Genomic DNA, 16906 nt, shown 5'->3' with positions numbered 1-16906 from the left:
GGCTCCTGTGGTTTGGGTGAGAGCTGCCACACCAATACCAGTCAAGTAGGTGTTCTGCAGCCTACGTTCACATTTATCCTTCACCAAGCATCAATCATTATTTTAAAAGCAGGGAAAAAGTGACCTTCCCTAACTTGGCCTAAACTGGCATGTAGTCCTTTGGATAGAGTCAACTGGGAAACACTGGGGCGGAGAGAAGAAACTAAATAAAGTGCACATCATAAACTCTGCATTCGACCTGCTGTATAAAACTACCAAGATAAAATACAGAACACACAGAGGTGTTAATATCACCTTCATTTCTTCATCCTTAGCACTGTGGACTGAGACTATTCACTGTCAGAGTCTCACTGATGGATATTTAAATTTAAAGGTATATTCAAAGGAAAAAATAGATGTGATGGTATAAAATACACATTATTTAATTCTACTTAAAATTGTTTAAAATTGTGATAAACCAAAAATTTATTATTGTTAAATCCTAAAATTTAACAGTTAAGATAACTGCAATATTGATTACTGCCCCCACCCTTTCAAGTATTATTGAATGTTAGCAAACAAAACTTCTATTTCTTTGTTTCTATTCGTATCTGACATTTACACATGCTGAAAAAGATTATTTGGCTTAAAAACATTTTTCAGAAGCAGGTTTAACACATCACATTTTGCTCAGGAGCACAAAATTTACAGTCAGAAGTTGCACATAAAGGGTTTATTTTAAATGTTTTAAGGATAGGATAGAGTTACATCATAATTATAAAAATTACTTACAGAATTAACAGATTTATATTGTGTATACTTCTAAATGCAGAGAACAGGGAACTGTCTACACATTGTATAAAATAAAATTAAAATTAAAAATGAATTCAAGCTCGAATGATGAGGTCATTTACCTAGTTTTAAAATGTGAACACGAAGACCTCTGAACTATACACATTCATTCAAACTGCACTAATGATGGAAAATACAAAGAGCGCAGCATTTCCAAGGAACCACAGTCATTTCCACCGTAATTAGTCATAATAATTGTTCCTGTTTTGTCTTTGGAGAACTTTCATTTTTTAAGACAATCAGTTTAAGAGTGTTTTCAGGCACTACAATTTGTGACAATCAGAACAGTCTTCAAATGGGTCTACAGTGTTCAGAGATTCAAGCCCAATGCACTTCGGGGTTTGGCACATAAAACAATAGAAATGAAATCTGGTTTAGAAGTAACTGTGATTTTTAAAGAATGCACAGTCCCTTCAAATGCTGCATGACATATACAACTGGAAAATCACCTTCTGTTGGCACTACATTTGCTTCACCAGTGCATTTTTATCCTACAACCACTAGAACAGCACAGTAAGCAAATATACAGGAAACTGAAATAAAATAAAAATAAAGAAAGAAAACAAAACCTAAATATCTTTAACATGCAATTTTAGTTATTACATTGAACATTCTACTTAGAATAGAGCATGCAAAAAAGGATGGTCTGCTTTTACGGTTCTCTGAAGTTTTACGTGGCAGCCTGACATCACACACGCACGCACACACAACACAATACTAGAGCAGGTAAATGAGAAAGGCCAATAAATTTTATACATAGTCATGTCTTGTGTTTTCACAAGTCCCATGAAAATTTTGGAAATTAATGTTGAATTCCTAGAACAAGGAACCAACATTCAGATACCAGAAAAATGCAAGCAATGCATGCAGATCTGAAACATGAGCCTAAAACGAAGCCCAAGATAAGTGGGCTTGGGAGCAGAATTAGTCACAGAGTCGTTAAATGTGGTGTAAGCCACAAAAATAAAAAAATTTAAAAATGGGGAAAAAAATGGAAAAACAACCAAAAAACAAACAAACAAACAAACAAAAAGACCCTTTCCCTTCCCTCAGCCCTAAAGGCAACAAATGGAACAATGATTAAAAACATTATCTTCATCATTATCATCGTGTTGCATTCCTCTAGAGACTGGGAGATTGTGGGTATATTAAAGTCGCTAAAGCAGCTTGCAGAAAATACCACAATGCAAGTCATTAGGTAATGCTATAAGTGTTTCAATTGACCCAACCCTCAGAATAATACTTCAAAAGGAACTTTATTTTCCGGCCTGAAGTCACTGCACCATATTCTGCACACTGTCTGTGAGTGCTGGACACACTCGCGGACTTGTGCCACAAATGTCAGTATGGGCTCCGGGAGCCAGGCTCAGCTTTGAGATTTACATGCAGGGGAAAAAAAGAGCACGTCTGCAGGACAACACCTGCTCACACACGCACAGAAAGCATCTATGACTAGGGAATCACAATGCTTTGAGAAGCTTGTCCCTGGCTGCCCATGGTGAAGCCCTGAGCACAGGGCAACTCAGCCAGGGAGAGAAGAAAACTGAGGTACTGTGTTCACATGGTGAGCGGTCATTACCATCCAGAAGCACAAGGCACAAGCCCTCGTGAAGGCCAAAACGGGCATCAAGCAAACCATGCGTTGTGAGGCTACGGAATGATTTCTAACATCAAGAACAGCCCCAACAGAGATCATTCGGGACCCTCAAAAACCTCTGGTGTTTGGCTGACAGCATGCACGTGTATGTTCTGCCCCAACCACAGGTTAAGGTTCCACAAGAGACTGGTTTCGCATACTGCCTTCTCCTAGCTGTCAAACCACCAGGTTCTTTCAACACAAAGGGAGAGTAGCCATCTGGCTGATCAACCAACCACATTTGTGATTCTATTTCAGTGTCAAACAACCTTGCAAGAATAAACCATGAAAGGACTCTGTGGCGAAGGGCTGCTATTACACCCACAAGCCAACACAGATGACTGGGCCTTCTACGGTAACACATCACTGACATGCAAACCCCAAGGGGTCAATGAAGGGAATGAACCCACATTAACAGCACACCTGGAAGTAAGAACAAACACCACCACAAAAGATGTCAAGAGATTAAGCTGTTATTTGTCCAGACATTTTTTGAGGGGGAAAAGCAGGAGGGAAGGGACAGGGAAGAGGCCTTCTGACCATCATCAATTATAGTAATAAAAATTAGAAAGTCCCAGAGAACTTGATAGGAGGCAACAAGGCCATCCTTAAAACTTATACTTCTAATATAAAAACACTGTTCTTCCAGGAACTTACCACATACTCACAAACCATTGATGTACTGTTGCCTTTTAAATCCATGTACTAAATTTAAGATTACTGGTGTATACAAATAACAAACCAAATAAAATATGCCTTCCAAAACACACCTATATTATACCATGTGAACCAAGGACCTGGGCTTTGCTAAAATATTCATGATTAAAATGTAAACAAAAATTTTTTTTTACAAAGTTTAGAAATAAAGGCAGCCTTTTACCCAGATTTCTCACCAGTTTACCAAATTCTAATGTAGGTCATTAACTGTTCACAAATGATTCATTTTTGGACTTATGGTTTAAAGCCTCCAGATTGAAAAGGTGCTCTGAACTTCTGACTTTCAAAACAACTTGAACATCCCTATGTGCTTCCTGTGCCTCAATTTAATTTTAAATAAAGAGCAGGAATATCATAAATATGACTGACTTAAGTCAACAACTCCTGTTAAACTGGAGAAAACAGTATCACCCCTCATCCCAATCCACAAGGAAAGGACTGCCAGTGGCGCGTGTGTGCATGTGCACCTCTGTGTGTGTGTACATATTATACACGTGGGCACACAGATACAGAGAGAGACAAGTAGATATAGGTACATATATCTCAAAAAAGGCAGTAACAAAAATACCAAACTATGCTTGCATTGTGGCAGCGGAATAAGACAGTGTTAGAGTGAAGGGGGAAATGGTTAGGATCTATTACAGATTTAAATGACTATGATACTAGCTTAATTTTTACCAAACTTGCCTGTAACTCCCCTCCCAACAGACAGACAGACTTACAAGAGAAGGAGTCCTCCTTACACAAAATGCTTTGTGTTCACATCAATCTGTACTATTCAGAACAAAACCAGTTCTGCTGGCAGAGATTGTGGGTTCGCAGGGACATTTAAGCTTTCATTAAACTGGAAAGCAATCAAGTCTTTATGTCTACAAATTATACATTTAATAGTTCCACAAATTTGGCAAAGTTCATGATGACATCTAGGATGTTTTCACCAAATCGTAGACATAAATATGGAAATCATCATCAAACTTGATGAAATAGACGGATGGTTTGGCTTCTACTTGATGAATGACCATGCCAGTCCTTTTCGAGCCATCTTCTTTGGCATATTCCACTTGTTTGCCTACCAGGCTGTCCACAACTTCTCCTGGTTCCCTTTCTGCTGGAGGTGAGTCATCTGTATTCAAAGAAAGAAAAGGAAAAGAAGAAGAAGAAAAGGGGGAAAAAAAAAAAAAAAAACTTAAATCAGTTTTAGATACCAACTCATGTTTATTTTAACAATTTAAAAAAATTTTTAAGTATCCTGAATTCATCATCATTATCTGGACCAGCAGTCAGCTAACTTTTTATTGATGGGTCTTATGGTTTCTGTCCCAACCATTTTAACTCTGCAACTACAACAGGAAAGCAGTCAAGGTCGATATAATAATGAATAAATATGCAATATTCCAATAAAACACTACAAAATGGTTTGTCAATGACCTGACTAGAATGATATATAATTTTTTTTAAATCATAACCCAAAATTATTCTGGCTCATGTTAAATTATTGCTATAATTACTTAAAAATTTGAGAAACTTCAAAACATTATGTCAAAGCAGATAATTCCTATAGGGATTACTTGAGAACATGCTACTTTTACATTTAAAATGTCTATGTAATTATTGGTTTTATTTTGAATCTCAACTTCAATTTACATTTTACATTATCTTCCTAACCAACTTTAAAATTTAAAAATGGCCCATACTTTTAAAATAGGTGCTATCTGAACTCTATCCCCAAGCCAAGTATAATAGAATCTCTAAGGATGGTCTAGATGTTTGTACTGTCTACAAGGGTGCAAGGGAAATGAAATGCCCTACAAGCTCTAGGAAAACACAAAAATCAGCAGCAAACCATCACCACCAAAAACAAAAAATACAGTGAAAAAGAAAAGAGGTGTGTGTGATACAAGGCAGTTACAATTCTAATAAAATCCTTAGAGGTTCTGAATAACTCAAGGTTCCTTTCCTGACAGTAACAGATGGTCTTCAGGTATGGTGACAAGACATCCAAGTTGCACAAGGCAGTCTGTGTTGCCCTGGTATGCTTAGTAATAGCGCACCATTTTGTTTTCACAAGGGTTCTAGTTTGGATCATTTAATGTATTTAATTAGCAGTAGTTTGAATTTCAATAAATTCTCTCACTAAATGACACTCCAAAAACTGCTCTTCTGATCTCTGGTATCAATAAGCTATACACAATACAAATTCAACACCTGCAAATATTCAGTTCTCTAAAAAAGGAAAACGGAAAGGTATCTAAGCTGAAATTTGTACTTCAAAAAACTCTCTTCCCTCAAGCAGCAGCCATACTTTCACAGAACTCGAGTCTTAAAAAGAATTCCAAATACATAATTGCACACAAACTTAACAGTGACTGAGAGAATCAAGGGACACCTGCCGAAGCATACTTTATCAGTAACAGGGCTGGGACTCGAGGCGGTGATAGGACCACTTCAGAATTCTTTATATCAGAGCATCACCATGGTTTCTAATGGTAAATAGACTTCCACACTGCTCACAAAAACTTCAGAAATTTGGAGAAAGGAATGAAAAGGGCAAGAAGCAATAGGAAAGGTAACTGCCCTGTTTTTAGGTTAAGAGCACTTGCTTTGACTGTAAAAATATTAAAAATGAACTTCATACAAGTGGAGAATTACTTTTAGGGAATATTGTAATAAAAATTTAATTTCAAAGTATCTATTATTATTCCTTTATAACAAGTGTACATTTTTTTAAAAAATCTAAGAAGCAGAAATTCAAGGTCAGATGAGCAGCTGTGTAATGTCACTGATTTCTTCATAGGAAGAACTTAAGGAAAAAACAAAAGAAATACAGACGACTATCACACACTAACATAAGGAGTGTCCATAAGTCACTTCTGTCCTCGGCCAGGGATCCATGTTTTAGAGGAAAGGATATGAAAAAATTTAAAATAGGTTTATTAAAAATAATAATAATAAGAGACTGAACAGAGTGGCACATGCCTATAATGCCAGAGACTCAGGAGGCTGAGGCAAGAGCATCATAAAGGTCAGCCTCAGCAACTTAGTGAGACTCTGACTCCCGGGGGAAAAGAAAGCTGGGATGTGGGGGTGTGACTCAATGGTAAAATGCCTCTGATTCAGTTCCTAGTACCCCTCCCCCCAAAACAGAAAAAAAAAATTCCACTCACAACAGAAACAAAAAGAATATAATATTTGGGAGCAAGTTTAACAAAAGCCATGCAAAACTTATACTCAGAATATTACAAAACATTAATTTAAGAAAGAAGTGAAATATCTCAACAGATGGAAAAATATTCATGCTCACAGACTGGAAGGCTTATTAAGATTTGTTAACACCACTAACATGGCAATACTCCACAAACTTATCTACAGATTTGACACAGCCCCTCTTGGGATACCAGCAGACTTCTCTGTAGAAACTGACGAGCAGATTTTAAAACTTGTACAAAAGTGCAAGGGACCCAGGATAGACAAAAGAAATCCTGGAAATGCATAAATAAGAGGACTTTCACTTCCTGATTTGTTTTACCTCAGGTCATACACAAAAATTAATTCACAATGTAAAAAGGTATAAGACTCTCAGAAGAAAACTCAGGCGTAGATCTTTATGACCTTGGATTTAGCAAGAGATTCTTCAGTATGACCCCAAGCACCACAAGAAAAGGGAAAATAAATATAAATTGGACACAAAAGTTCAAAACTTTAATGCCTCAAAGAAAATGAAAAAAGACAACCAAAAAGTATGGGAGAAAGCATTTACAAAACAGGTATCTGATTTAGGACTTATACCTAGAATGCTGACTTACAACCTAGTAATAAGACAACTCGAAAATCAGAAGGCCAGTCACAGTGAAATGACAAGAAGCTCAGATAGGAGGACTGCAAGTTCAAAGGCAGCCTCAAAAACTCAGGGAGACCCCATTTCAAAATAAAAAAGAGAGGGTGGGGGGCACCCACAGGAAATCTTAATAGACATTTCACCAAAGAAGATACCCAATGTCCAATAAGGACATGAAAAGATCCCTTTGATATCTTTAGTCTCTGATTAGTAAAAAAAAAACTGATCAAAACCACAGATACCACTTCATACTCTCTAGTAGGATTACTTTGCCAGGTAAAGCCAAGCATTGGTGAGTATGTGGAAAAAGTAGAACCCTCATAAACTGCTAGTAAGAGTGTAAAATACAGTTCTTTGAAAATTAGCCTGGCAGTTTATCATTAAACTGAGTTACCATTATGAACCAGCAATTCTACTTCTCAGTACATTCCCAAGTGAACTGAAAACAAGTGTCCACACCTAAACTTGTATACAAATATTTGCATAAACATTCATAATAACCAAAAGGTTGAAACAACCCAAATGTTCATCAATGGGTAAACAAATAAAATGTGGTATTATTCATACAGAAGAATCATATTTGGTCACTGAAAGGAATGAAGTAATAATACATGTTGTAACGTAATGAATCCTGGAAACATGCTAAGTAAAAAGAAGCTAGTCACAAAGGACCCCATGCTACATAATCCATGAACAAGAAAGTTCACGACAGGAAAATCTATATAGAAAGCTAATTATTGGTTGTTTAATGCTGTGAGGAACTGCTGTGAGAAAGGGGTGGGGGGAGATAAGGGAATAGGAGCTAAAAGATACAAAGTTCCTTTTAATGTAAAGGAAATGTTCTAAAATTGCTGGGAGACTGCAGGTATTTGTGAATACACTGATATTCATAAAAGCCACTGTATGTTACAGTAAATGGGTTAACTATAAAGTATAGAAATTATATCACAATAAACTTTTTAAAACCAGGCTTGATAAAAGCAGGTTACAATGTTTTCTATTTTCCCCACATGATATTTAATTTCCTGTGACCACTTGTGGAAATAGCTAATGGTCAATCTAAATACTGACCCAGTGATCTAGTTGTTACTGAAAGGTTTCCCATTTTAACAGTTTTCTGAAGTCAGTATTCTTTAAAGTCAAATATGTATAGATAAAATAATCAAATTAGTTTCAAAATAATTTAGTTGGGGGAGCAGATAAAATAAGACTGGAAATGAGTTGTTCAAGCTGAGTGGTATGAATTTATTTTACTCTTCCCTATATCTTCACGCATTTTTAAATAAAAGAAATAATACAAAGTAATGTTAATAACTTAAATTCAAAATAACCTTCATTTTATTTCAAAGGCCAAACAAAAGTGACTATTCAACATTTCTGATCTACAATTCATGGCGAGAGGGTGAGAAATTGTACTACCTATGTTTATAAGTGACTAAAAGAACAACATGGTCAAAATTTTTTTTAAAAGCTGCAAAACAAGTTAATTACCTGATGTTAACTCCAAATTCTTTTTGAATCATCAAAAATAAAGGTTATCAACATATACTCACTGGAGTCAGGCATGATGCGAAGGTCGCCTTCTTTGTAATCGTCTAGCAGCTGGTACATGTACAAGACAGGGTCCTTCTCATAGGTGATGTAGAACCACGTGTTCATGACAGGTGCCCGTGCCAAGACCATTCCCCTCCACTCATCTTTAGAGCCATCCTCTGTCTCAAACATATGTTCCACCGCTTTGCCAATCATTGTGTCTGCCAAGTGTGCATCGCTGATCCGAGATGTTGCTAGGGATTTGAAGAAAAAAAAGAGGGAGGATTTGGCCAAGTGTTTTGCTGTTTATTTACTATAAAGACTGAATTTATTAAATGAGGTTACCTGAAATTTTGTCCATACAATACATTAGCAAACATAATACCACCAAGAGTGGGGCTTTCAGAAGTACAACCATCAAACAAAGCCACAGTACAGAGACAAATGTGATGGGAAGTATTTTGGACCAAATCAGGTAACTGAATCTTTTATTTTTTCTGGACTCCTCTGTTCTCAGCACTGTGCCTAAATCAGAATTTTTTATTGTTCAAAGTATAAAGTATTTTTTGTTACTGCTTAACGGTCATTTTAAAGAGATGATTTCAGACTTAGAGCACAGTTGCAAAAATACTTTGTATACAGTTCACCTTGCTTGCCCCTTGTATTAACTCCCTTCATATATCCCAAGAACATTTACTAAAACAGATGAACATATTCAAGGTGTGAGATTTTTTTGTTTTAAATGAAACTGATGATTTTTCTCATCCACCTCATTTCCATCTTCTGTTAAAGCACAGTTTTTACTCTTGCCCCTACAATGTATTCTCCATAACAACCAGTGATCACTGTGACATTTACATCAGACTGAGTCATTTAAAATGTCTCCATGTCTTCCCTGCATAATTTAACAACTAACCAATCCTCCCCAAGGCCCCTGGCCTGGGTGATCTAGCCTCTATCCTCCAATTTACCATCTTCCTCCTCACTTTCCATTCCTCATACTATTCCTAGATGACCCTGCTAACCCCTCCCAGTTGTACAAGTTCACCTCTTCCCAGGACACTCCTGCATCATGCTCCCTCTGGGGAAGTTCTCCATGACCCCACCAATCCTAGTCATACCCAGCTGTATTTCTTAACAATATTCCCCATTATCTAAAGTTACCTTATTTTTTATTTGTTTACTGCCTGAATATCCTCATGAAACATCCCCTACATTTCTAATACCTAGTTTGGAGCTTAATATTTGTTGTAGTGAAGTAGGACAGAAGAGGCTGGACACCAAAGACATTTTCAGGAAGCAGGTTTATTGACTGCAGTTGGTCCAGAGAGGGCTATCACCTAAAGTTCTCTGAACAAAGATTTTGGAAATTCTTTGAACTTTATATCCAGTGGGAGGAGGGACTTGGAGGTTTTACATAAAAGTAATTTTTCTTCTGTGTGTTCTCAAAAGGTGCTCTTCGTCCTATTTCTTAACACAGTCAGGGATTTTACAGGGTATACATCAAGTCTACAGTTAAATTTAGTTTTTGCAAGACAGAGCAGAGGAACAGGAAATAGGGTGTCTAATCACACTAAGCCCTTCTGCAGAGATGGTGACTGATATTTTGTTAACAAGAGCAACCATGGTGAGGGTCTCTGGAGAAGTTTAATTAAGATGCATTGGTGGAGGGGGTGCCACTACAGCAGGCCTTCATCAGACACTCAGGCGACTGGGAGCACAGGCCTCCCCAATAGCACAGACACAGCCCTACTCTATGATGCTTTTATAAGCAGGGAGAGTGGTCCACATCCCAGTCACTGGGGAGGCTGAGGCAGAAGGATTCCCAGTTCAAGGCCAGCCTCAGCAACTTAGGGGGGTCCTAAGCAACTTCGTGAGCCCTTGTCTGAAATAATTAAATTAATAAAAGGAGCTGGGGATACAGCTCAGCAGTACAGCAAGCACCCCTGAGTTCAAACCCTAGTACCCAAACAAACAAGTAGGTGAAAAACTAGGGGCTGTGTTTTTTAATACTGGGTAAATTATGAAGATCCTCTCAACTTTAAAGTTTCTCCAGTCCTCAAATTTTAGACCACAATCTAAAAACAGATCAGCACTCCCATTTTACTCATTCATCAGGTTTCTACCTCTCTCAAAAGGAACAAAAATTCAAGTTTCTTAATAAACGTTCTGCTATTCAATTTAATCAGGATACTCAAACACACATGGTAGTGTGTCGTTTATATACGCAGTAACAGAAATTACACAGAATTCCCCTCTGCACCACACCACAAACAGAACAAAACTTGTCAGGTTCTTCATGCCAGCAGATCTGAGATTATGACTCTCAGAACTCCTATATATTCTCAAAAATTACTGAGAACATTAAACAGCATGTTTGTATGGATTTGTATATTTACTGCTTTAGAAAATAAAACTTACAAATTTCAAAATATTTTAAAATATCTACATAGCAGTGTATTTTAAATAACTACTTCTAACAAAAGAGTCAAAGGGCACAATTTTACATGTTGTGCAAATCTAAATCTCTTAACGTCCAGCTTTTAAAAAGTACAACTTGTTTCTCATATCTACTTCACCATTCAACCTATTAAGATCTGTTAAAATGATGTATAAAATCCAGCTTCACAAAGATATGCTATTGAGAAAAAGTATCCTAATTGTATTTCAGATGGTTTGAGATTCTATGAAACTATATCAAAATTCAACAAGTTGAAGTTCCTAAACGTTAACTACACAGAATCTGAAACATTTACCAATAAACTGTTTGTACTCCCCACATTAAAACCCTTTGTCTTCAAAATATATAAAGAACTACAATTCAACAACAAAAACCAAATAACCAGATTATAAAAGGATCAAATGACTTGAAACATTTCTCCAACCATGATATGCAAATGGCTAACAGACCCTAAGAGAAGGTCAACAGGGCTACTCAACTTCATTAATTGCAAATCACAATGAAGTAATATCTCCCACCCAGTGAGTAAGGAAATGCTGGGGGCGAGGAAATGCTGGCAGAGATGGAGAACTAGAACCCTTCTGCACTGTTAATGGGCTTGTACAATGGTGCAACTGTGGAGAAAAACAATATGGCAGTTCTGTTTAGAAAATCTAAAATAGAAAAACCACATGACTGGGCAATACCGCTTTTTGCACATATGACCACAAGAATCAAAAGGAGGATTTAAAGAGATATTTGTACACCAAGTTCACAGCAGTGCTATTCACAATTTTACATGCTACTAGACATGGGTGCAACCCAAAAGTCCATTAGTGGGTGAATGGATAAACAAAAGGTGTTACGTCAATATTATTTTCAGTGCTGAAACAGAAGGGAATCCTGTCATGTACTACTACAGGAATGAACCCTGAGTACATTATGCTGAGTGAAATCAGTCAGTCAGAGAAAAGACAAATCCTATATGATACCACTTACATGCAATATCTAGAGTAGCCAAAAAGGAGAATGATGGGTAGCTGGGGCTGGGGAAGGAAGGAGAAAAGTAGAGTCATTTAACAGCTATAAAGTTTCACATTTTCAAAATGACCAAGTTCTGAAGATGTTTCACAACAATGTGAACATACTGTTACTTAAAAATGGTTAAGATAGCAAATTTTATGTGATTTAAAAAAAAAAAAAAAAAAAAATTTCAGTTTTAGATGGACACAATGCCTGTATTTAATGTATTTATTAAATTTATGTGGTGCTGAGGATCGAACCCAGGGTTTCACATATGCTAGGCAAGCACTCTACCACTGAGCTACAACCCCAGCCCCTGTATTATGTGCTTTATATCACAATATTTAAAAACTGTCAACTTTTAAAACTGTCAGTCTTGCCCTCTGAACAGATCTTTTACCAATGGTGGTTGGTTAACAGTGAGCATTGCCTGTCTGCTAAGTTATATAAACCTTGCAAAGAGACAGTGGGAGACTCCACTACACCAGTGTGAAAGAATGACTTAGAGGGAAAACTGCATCTTAACATTATGAAAGTATTTTTGACTGCAAATCTCATGAAGGGGTTTTCAGGAAACCCCAAGGGTCCCTTGACCTTGCCTTGGAAACCACTGCCGTTATTACATCCTTTTCAGCTGAGAAGCTTTCTTTTTCTCCACCTTTAGCTTAAGAAAAAAGGTATTGTAGCTACAGTCCATGAACTGCCTGAACCAAATTAGGGAAAACTAGGTTCTTCCTACACAGAGTATAAATAAAAGGCAAATATTTTTTTTAACTCAAGTATTGCAGTGACTAGTCAACAGCAGGTGGTATGAACTAAACTAGGTACCCTGTATTTTGCTGAGTTGCAGAGTCAGCTTTGTATTCCTCTTTTCTAACTGCTTTACCACTTACAGAAGCAGTCCACGTTTCCTTTAAGAATGGATAACCCAAAACTACAAAGAACAATATTACATAACCCTTGATCCTACCAGGAGATCCTTGCTTTTGTTTTTGTGCCCCCCCACACACACACACACATGATGAGAAAAGGACTGGGTCATGCAGCAACATGCAGGAAGTGAGTGGTTCAAGTGACCTAGGAGTCTTGCATAGAAAGGGTGGAGATTAAAATTCTGGGTCAGAAAGAAAATACTTAATAATTATTTAGCACAATTGATGTAAGTGTTGGAAAACTTTTCTCAGAAGAGTTATTAACTTGTTGGAAACCCTTGTCCCAAGAATACATGACACAGTCTGAAGAAAAAACAAAGGGAGGGGACTAGATTAGTTTCTTCCCTTGACAATTTGACCCCAAAATTCCCAGTCACCAAGTGTAGACTGGCTGAAGCTTTTTTTTAATGGCACAACTTTCAAAAGAATTCTAAAGCAGAAACCAGTATTTTAAGCAATCACAGCATCACTGTGATTAAAAAAAAAGTTCAAAATAAACTCAAGAAAGTAGCATTATCTTGGGTGTGTTCAACCTACTAAATTCAGTAATTATTATTTAACTTAGATCTTATGGCTTGAGGAACATTTGCAAGGCAAACTAATACCATATAACATGAAAAAAAGAAAGTGTCATTGCTTCCACAAACCTTGTTCAAGCAAGCCCTAAAGAACAGAAGGCAAAGCTCACATCTGGGCTGCTTACATTTGGATTAAAGTACAAACAATTATCATAATTAACATAATACACAATGAAAGATACATATTTATATCCTTCACAATTCTTGAACTGTGGTTCCAGAACTTTGGATCAACTTCTGTGGTTTTAGATGACTGATTTAAATGCTCACCAAAGATGCCTGAGTTTCAATAAAAGTTAAAATACAAACAATGTATAGAAAATTTAAAACATGTATTTCACTTACCACTTTTTTTAAGTTTTGTTTTTTTTTTTTTTTTTTTTAAGTTATAGATGGGCACAATGCCATTATTTTATTTATTTTCATGTGGTGCTGGGGATCGAACCCAGTGCCGCTAGGCAAACACACACCCACTGAACCACAACCCAAGCCCCTCAATTATCACTTTTAAAGTAATAATGCACAAACAGTAAGCAACTTACCAACTCTATCAGGTAGGACTTCAAGCGCAGAAACTCTTTCGTCTTTATTAAGTTCTAGTCCGTAAACACAGTCAAATCCATCATACTTTATAAGATACAAAGAAGGATTCACGGGCACCTGGTCCAGGACGGTCCCCTTCCACTGGGTTACGGGGCCGTTGCCCTCTCTCCACCCATGCTGGATCCTGCAGCCTACGATGTTCCGCCGGGGCTGAGACACAGGCTTGCTTGGCCCCACACTGCTCCGATGTTTTCTGTATTCACACACACACAAGGTATTATCTCACAAGTATGCATGCCTAGATCCAACACAACCACTGACTAGCAAATTCTATTACAGAAGTCCCCAATATGTGTGCAAACTCCTGTCTGCCACAGCCCCACTTCAGGCAACCCAAGGCGCAAGGTCTCCTCCAGCAACAAGTATGTAACAATTCATTAGTGACAGGAACTTGCTGGGCACCTGAACCACGTGCTGGCAGAAAAAAAACTACCTGTCTGTAGGAATGTGGGCTCCCCCTCATAAGCACCAGTTTTACAGGTTTCTGCATTTCCTTTAATTCAATCAACCCCCACTATCCAACTTAAGGAAGAGCTAACACATGAAATAGATTACACCAACCACCACAAACTCATATTCTTATGTAATATGAATTCATTTCAAATATAAGAAATTCGTAACTATTCAATTTTGTCCATTTTAATGCCCTAATAATTCTGCTCCTACTGGCTTCAAACAGTAAGAATAAACTACACATTTAACTTTTACTTAAATCCAAGTCCAGGATGGCTTGTATCAATGTGTTTTATCACCCACTATTACATCTCTAAGAAAACACAAATCTTACACACTTGAGTTATAATAAATACTCAATGCAATATTAAAAATTATTGAGGCAAACATCAAACTACATAGTTTCTAGATTATTAGCAACTGAAAGCCAATGACAAGGGATAGGAATTGGCTTGGATACAAGCTTAGGCCAAAATCAACTTAACAGATGGTAATACCCACCAAAGAGTGAGAAAGTTAAGGGAGCGGAAAAAGAATTTTTTCTCATAGGTCTATAGGCATGAAACTCATTTGGTATACCATGAATAAGAGAAACTAGTACATGACACAGATTAAGTTTTTAAAAAAATTATTGTAGGTTATAATATTAAGCTCTATCTATATATCTATCTACATCTATCTATGAACAGTCTAAGTAGGAATAATTTATTCTGGACTGGTTACATAAATTTAGTCGAGTCAGTCTTCCTGGAGGGATGGCCAATGGGGCCTCTTAACAAACAGGAGGGGAAACACCAGAGCCAAGGAGATGTACTTGCCTCAAGAGGAGAGAACTCAGCATGGAGCCTAAGCTGGGAGCCTGGAAAAAGGGTCACAAGGTTAAGTGCAGGACTGCTAGGTTTGGAAAACCACCCCATCTTGCCTCTGCCCACAGGGTCCTGAAAATACCCAGCACACCTTTCTTTCAAGGAGGCAGAGCCTTGTCTTGAGGACAGCCCACTAAAAATCCAATCCCAACCGAGCAAGAGGAGAGCAGAGGAAAAGAGAGCAAAGGGCAGAGGAATGGCCTACTTCCTGAAGGAAGTAGACAGAGATGATTACAGGGAGGGAACTTATTTTAAATATGTCACAGGAAAATAGCAGAGGCAGCCTCAGAGCTCTGAAGCAAGTGAAGTCATCCTAAAATCTTCTCACCGACATAAGGATCAGGGATGCACAACACACCAAGACAGTTTAAGGAGGAAGGAAACAAATACCCTTGATTGGTGTTCTGATGGGCAATGGGGACAAGCAGGAAAATATGTCCATGCAATAGATGAAAAATGCCATCTAGCCTTAAGCAAACAACAGAAGCCACTGCAGGGAAAACTGTGGTGGTCAATGTCCTAGGTCAACCTGACAGTGCCCCAAGGTGCCTAGTAAGCAGGGCTTCTGTGTGTGTCTGTGAGGTGGTTTGAAAAGGGATTAGTATTTGAATCCAAGGGTTTGAATAAAGATCTGCCCTCACCAGTGTAAGTGGGCCTCACCCAGTCTGCTGAAACCCTGAACAGAAGGAAAGGAAAGGAAGGAAGGAGGAATTCACGCCTTTCCTCCCAGTCTGCTTGCTAGAGCAGGACTCAGGTGCACCAGGCCTGCCCCATCCCACCCCACCCCTGCTTCTCAGGCTTTTGTACTTGGACCTAAAGACACCCTCAGCTTTTTCCTGGGTCTCCAGCCCGCAAGAAGCTGTCCTCCATGGGACAACTTGCCTCCACATCACATAATAAATCTCCTTTAACTTTATCTATTTCTCACTGGTTCTATTTTTCTGGGGAATCCTAATATAGGAATAGATATCAAAAATGGAAAAGTTCAAGAAATGAGACAGCTAGACAAGACACGATGTGAGAAAAGTCAGACAAGGTAAAGAAATAACTAGCAACTTGAAAAATTCTTTTAGACATAAAGATTAAACTAGACAAATATGAAAAGAAATATAACACCATGGGAGCTTGTAAGGAAAATGCATGATGAAAAGGAGATGGGGCAAAAGTGAAAAGTTAAGAGATGGTGACACACAACGTCTATTTTAATAGATGTGTCTAAACACCTTTAAAAAAATAAGGGGGGGACCCCTAAAAATACTGAAACAATAGTCCAAGATAATTTTCCTAAAATAAAACACTTCAACAACAAACACAAGCCCTGGGAAATCGGCCCATAATAATGATGCTCATATATCCCAGTAAATGGGATCTTAAAGAAAATAACACCCTTTTTGGGTATCATGTGTCAGTAAAGAAAAGCTGGATTTCGGCAGCAACACTTTGTGCCAGAAGACACAGA

General features: G+C 37.7%; 1 protein-coding gene across 2 annotated transcripts in view; it reads right to left on the bottom strand.

The window, feature by feature from the left end:
* Positions 1 to 693: 693 nt before the first annotated feature.
* Spin1 (spindlin 1) overlaps positions 694 to 16906 on the bottom strand; it is a 65086-nt gene continuing 48873 nt past the window's right edge. For both annotated transcript variants that reach the window (XM_047526456.1, XM_047526457.1), the window contains exons 4-6: positions 14068 to 14321; positions 8573 to 8806; positions 694 to 4307 (exon numbers count right to left, since the gene is read on the bottom strand). In XM_047526456.1, coding sequence (XP_047382412.1) covers positions 4108 to 4307; positions 8573 to 8806; positions 14068 to 14321 — 688 coding nt within the window. In that variant the 3' untranslated portion in view covers positions 694 to 4107. The remainder of the gene's footprint in view (positions 4308 to 8572; positions 8807 to 14067; positions 14322 to 16906) is intronic.

This window comes from Sciurus carolinensis, chromosome 15, assembly GCF_902686445.1.
Source record: "Sciurus carolinensis chromosome 15, mSciCar1.2, whole genome shotgun sequence".
NCBI classification, from domain to species: domain Eukaryota; kingdom Metazoa; phylum Chordata; class Mammalia; order Rodentia; family Sciuridae; genus Sciurus; species Sciurus carolinensis.
The sequence above is the reverse complement of the archived record's forward strand: the minus strand, read 5'-3'. Positions and strand labels throughout refer to the sequence as shown.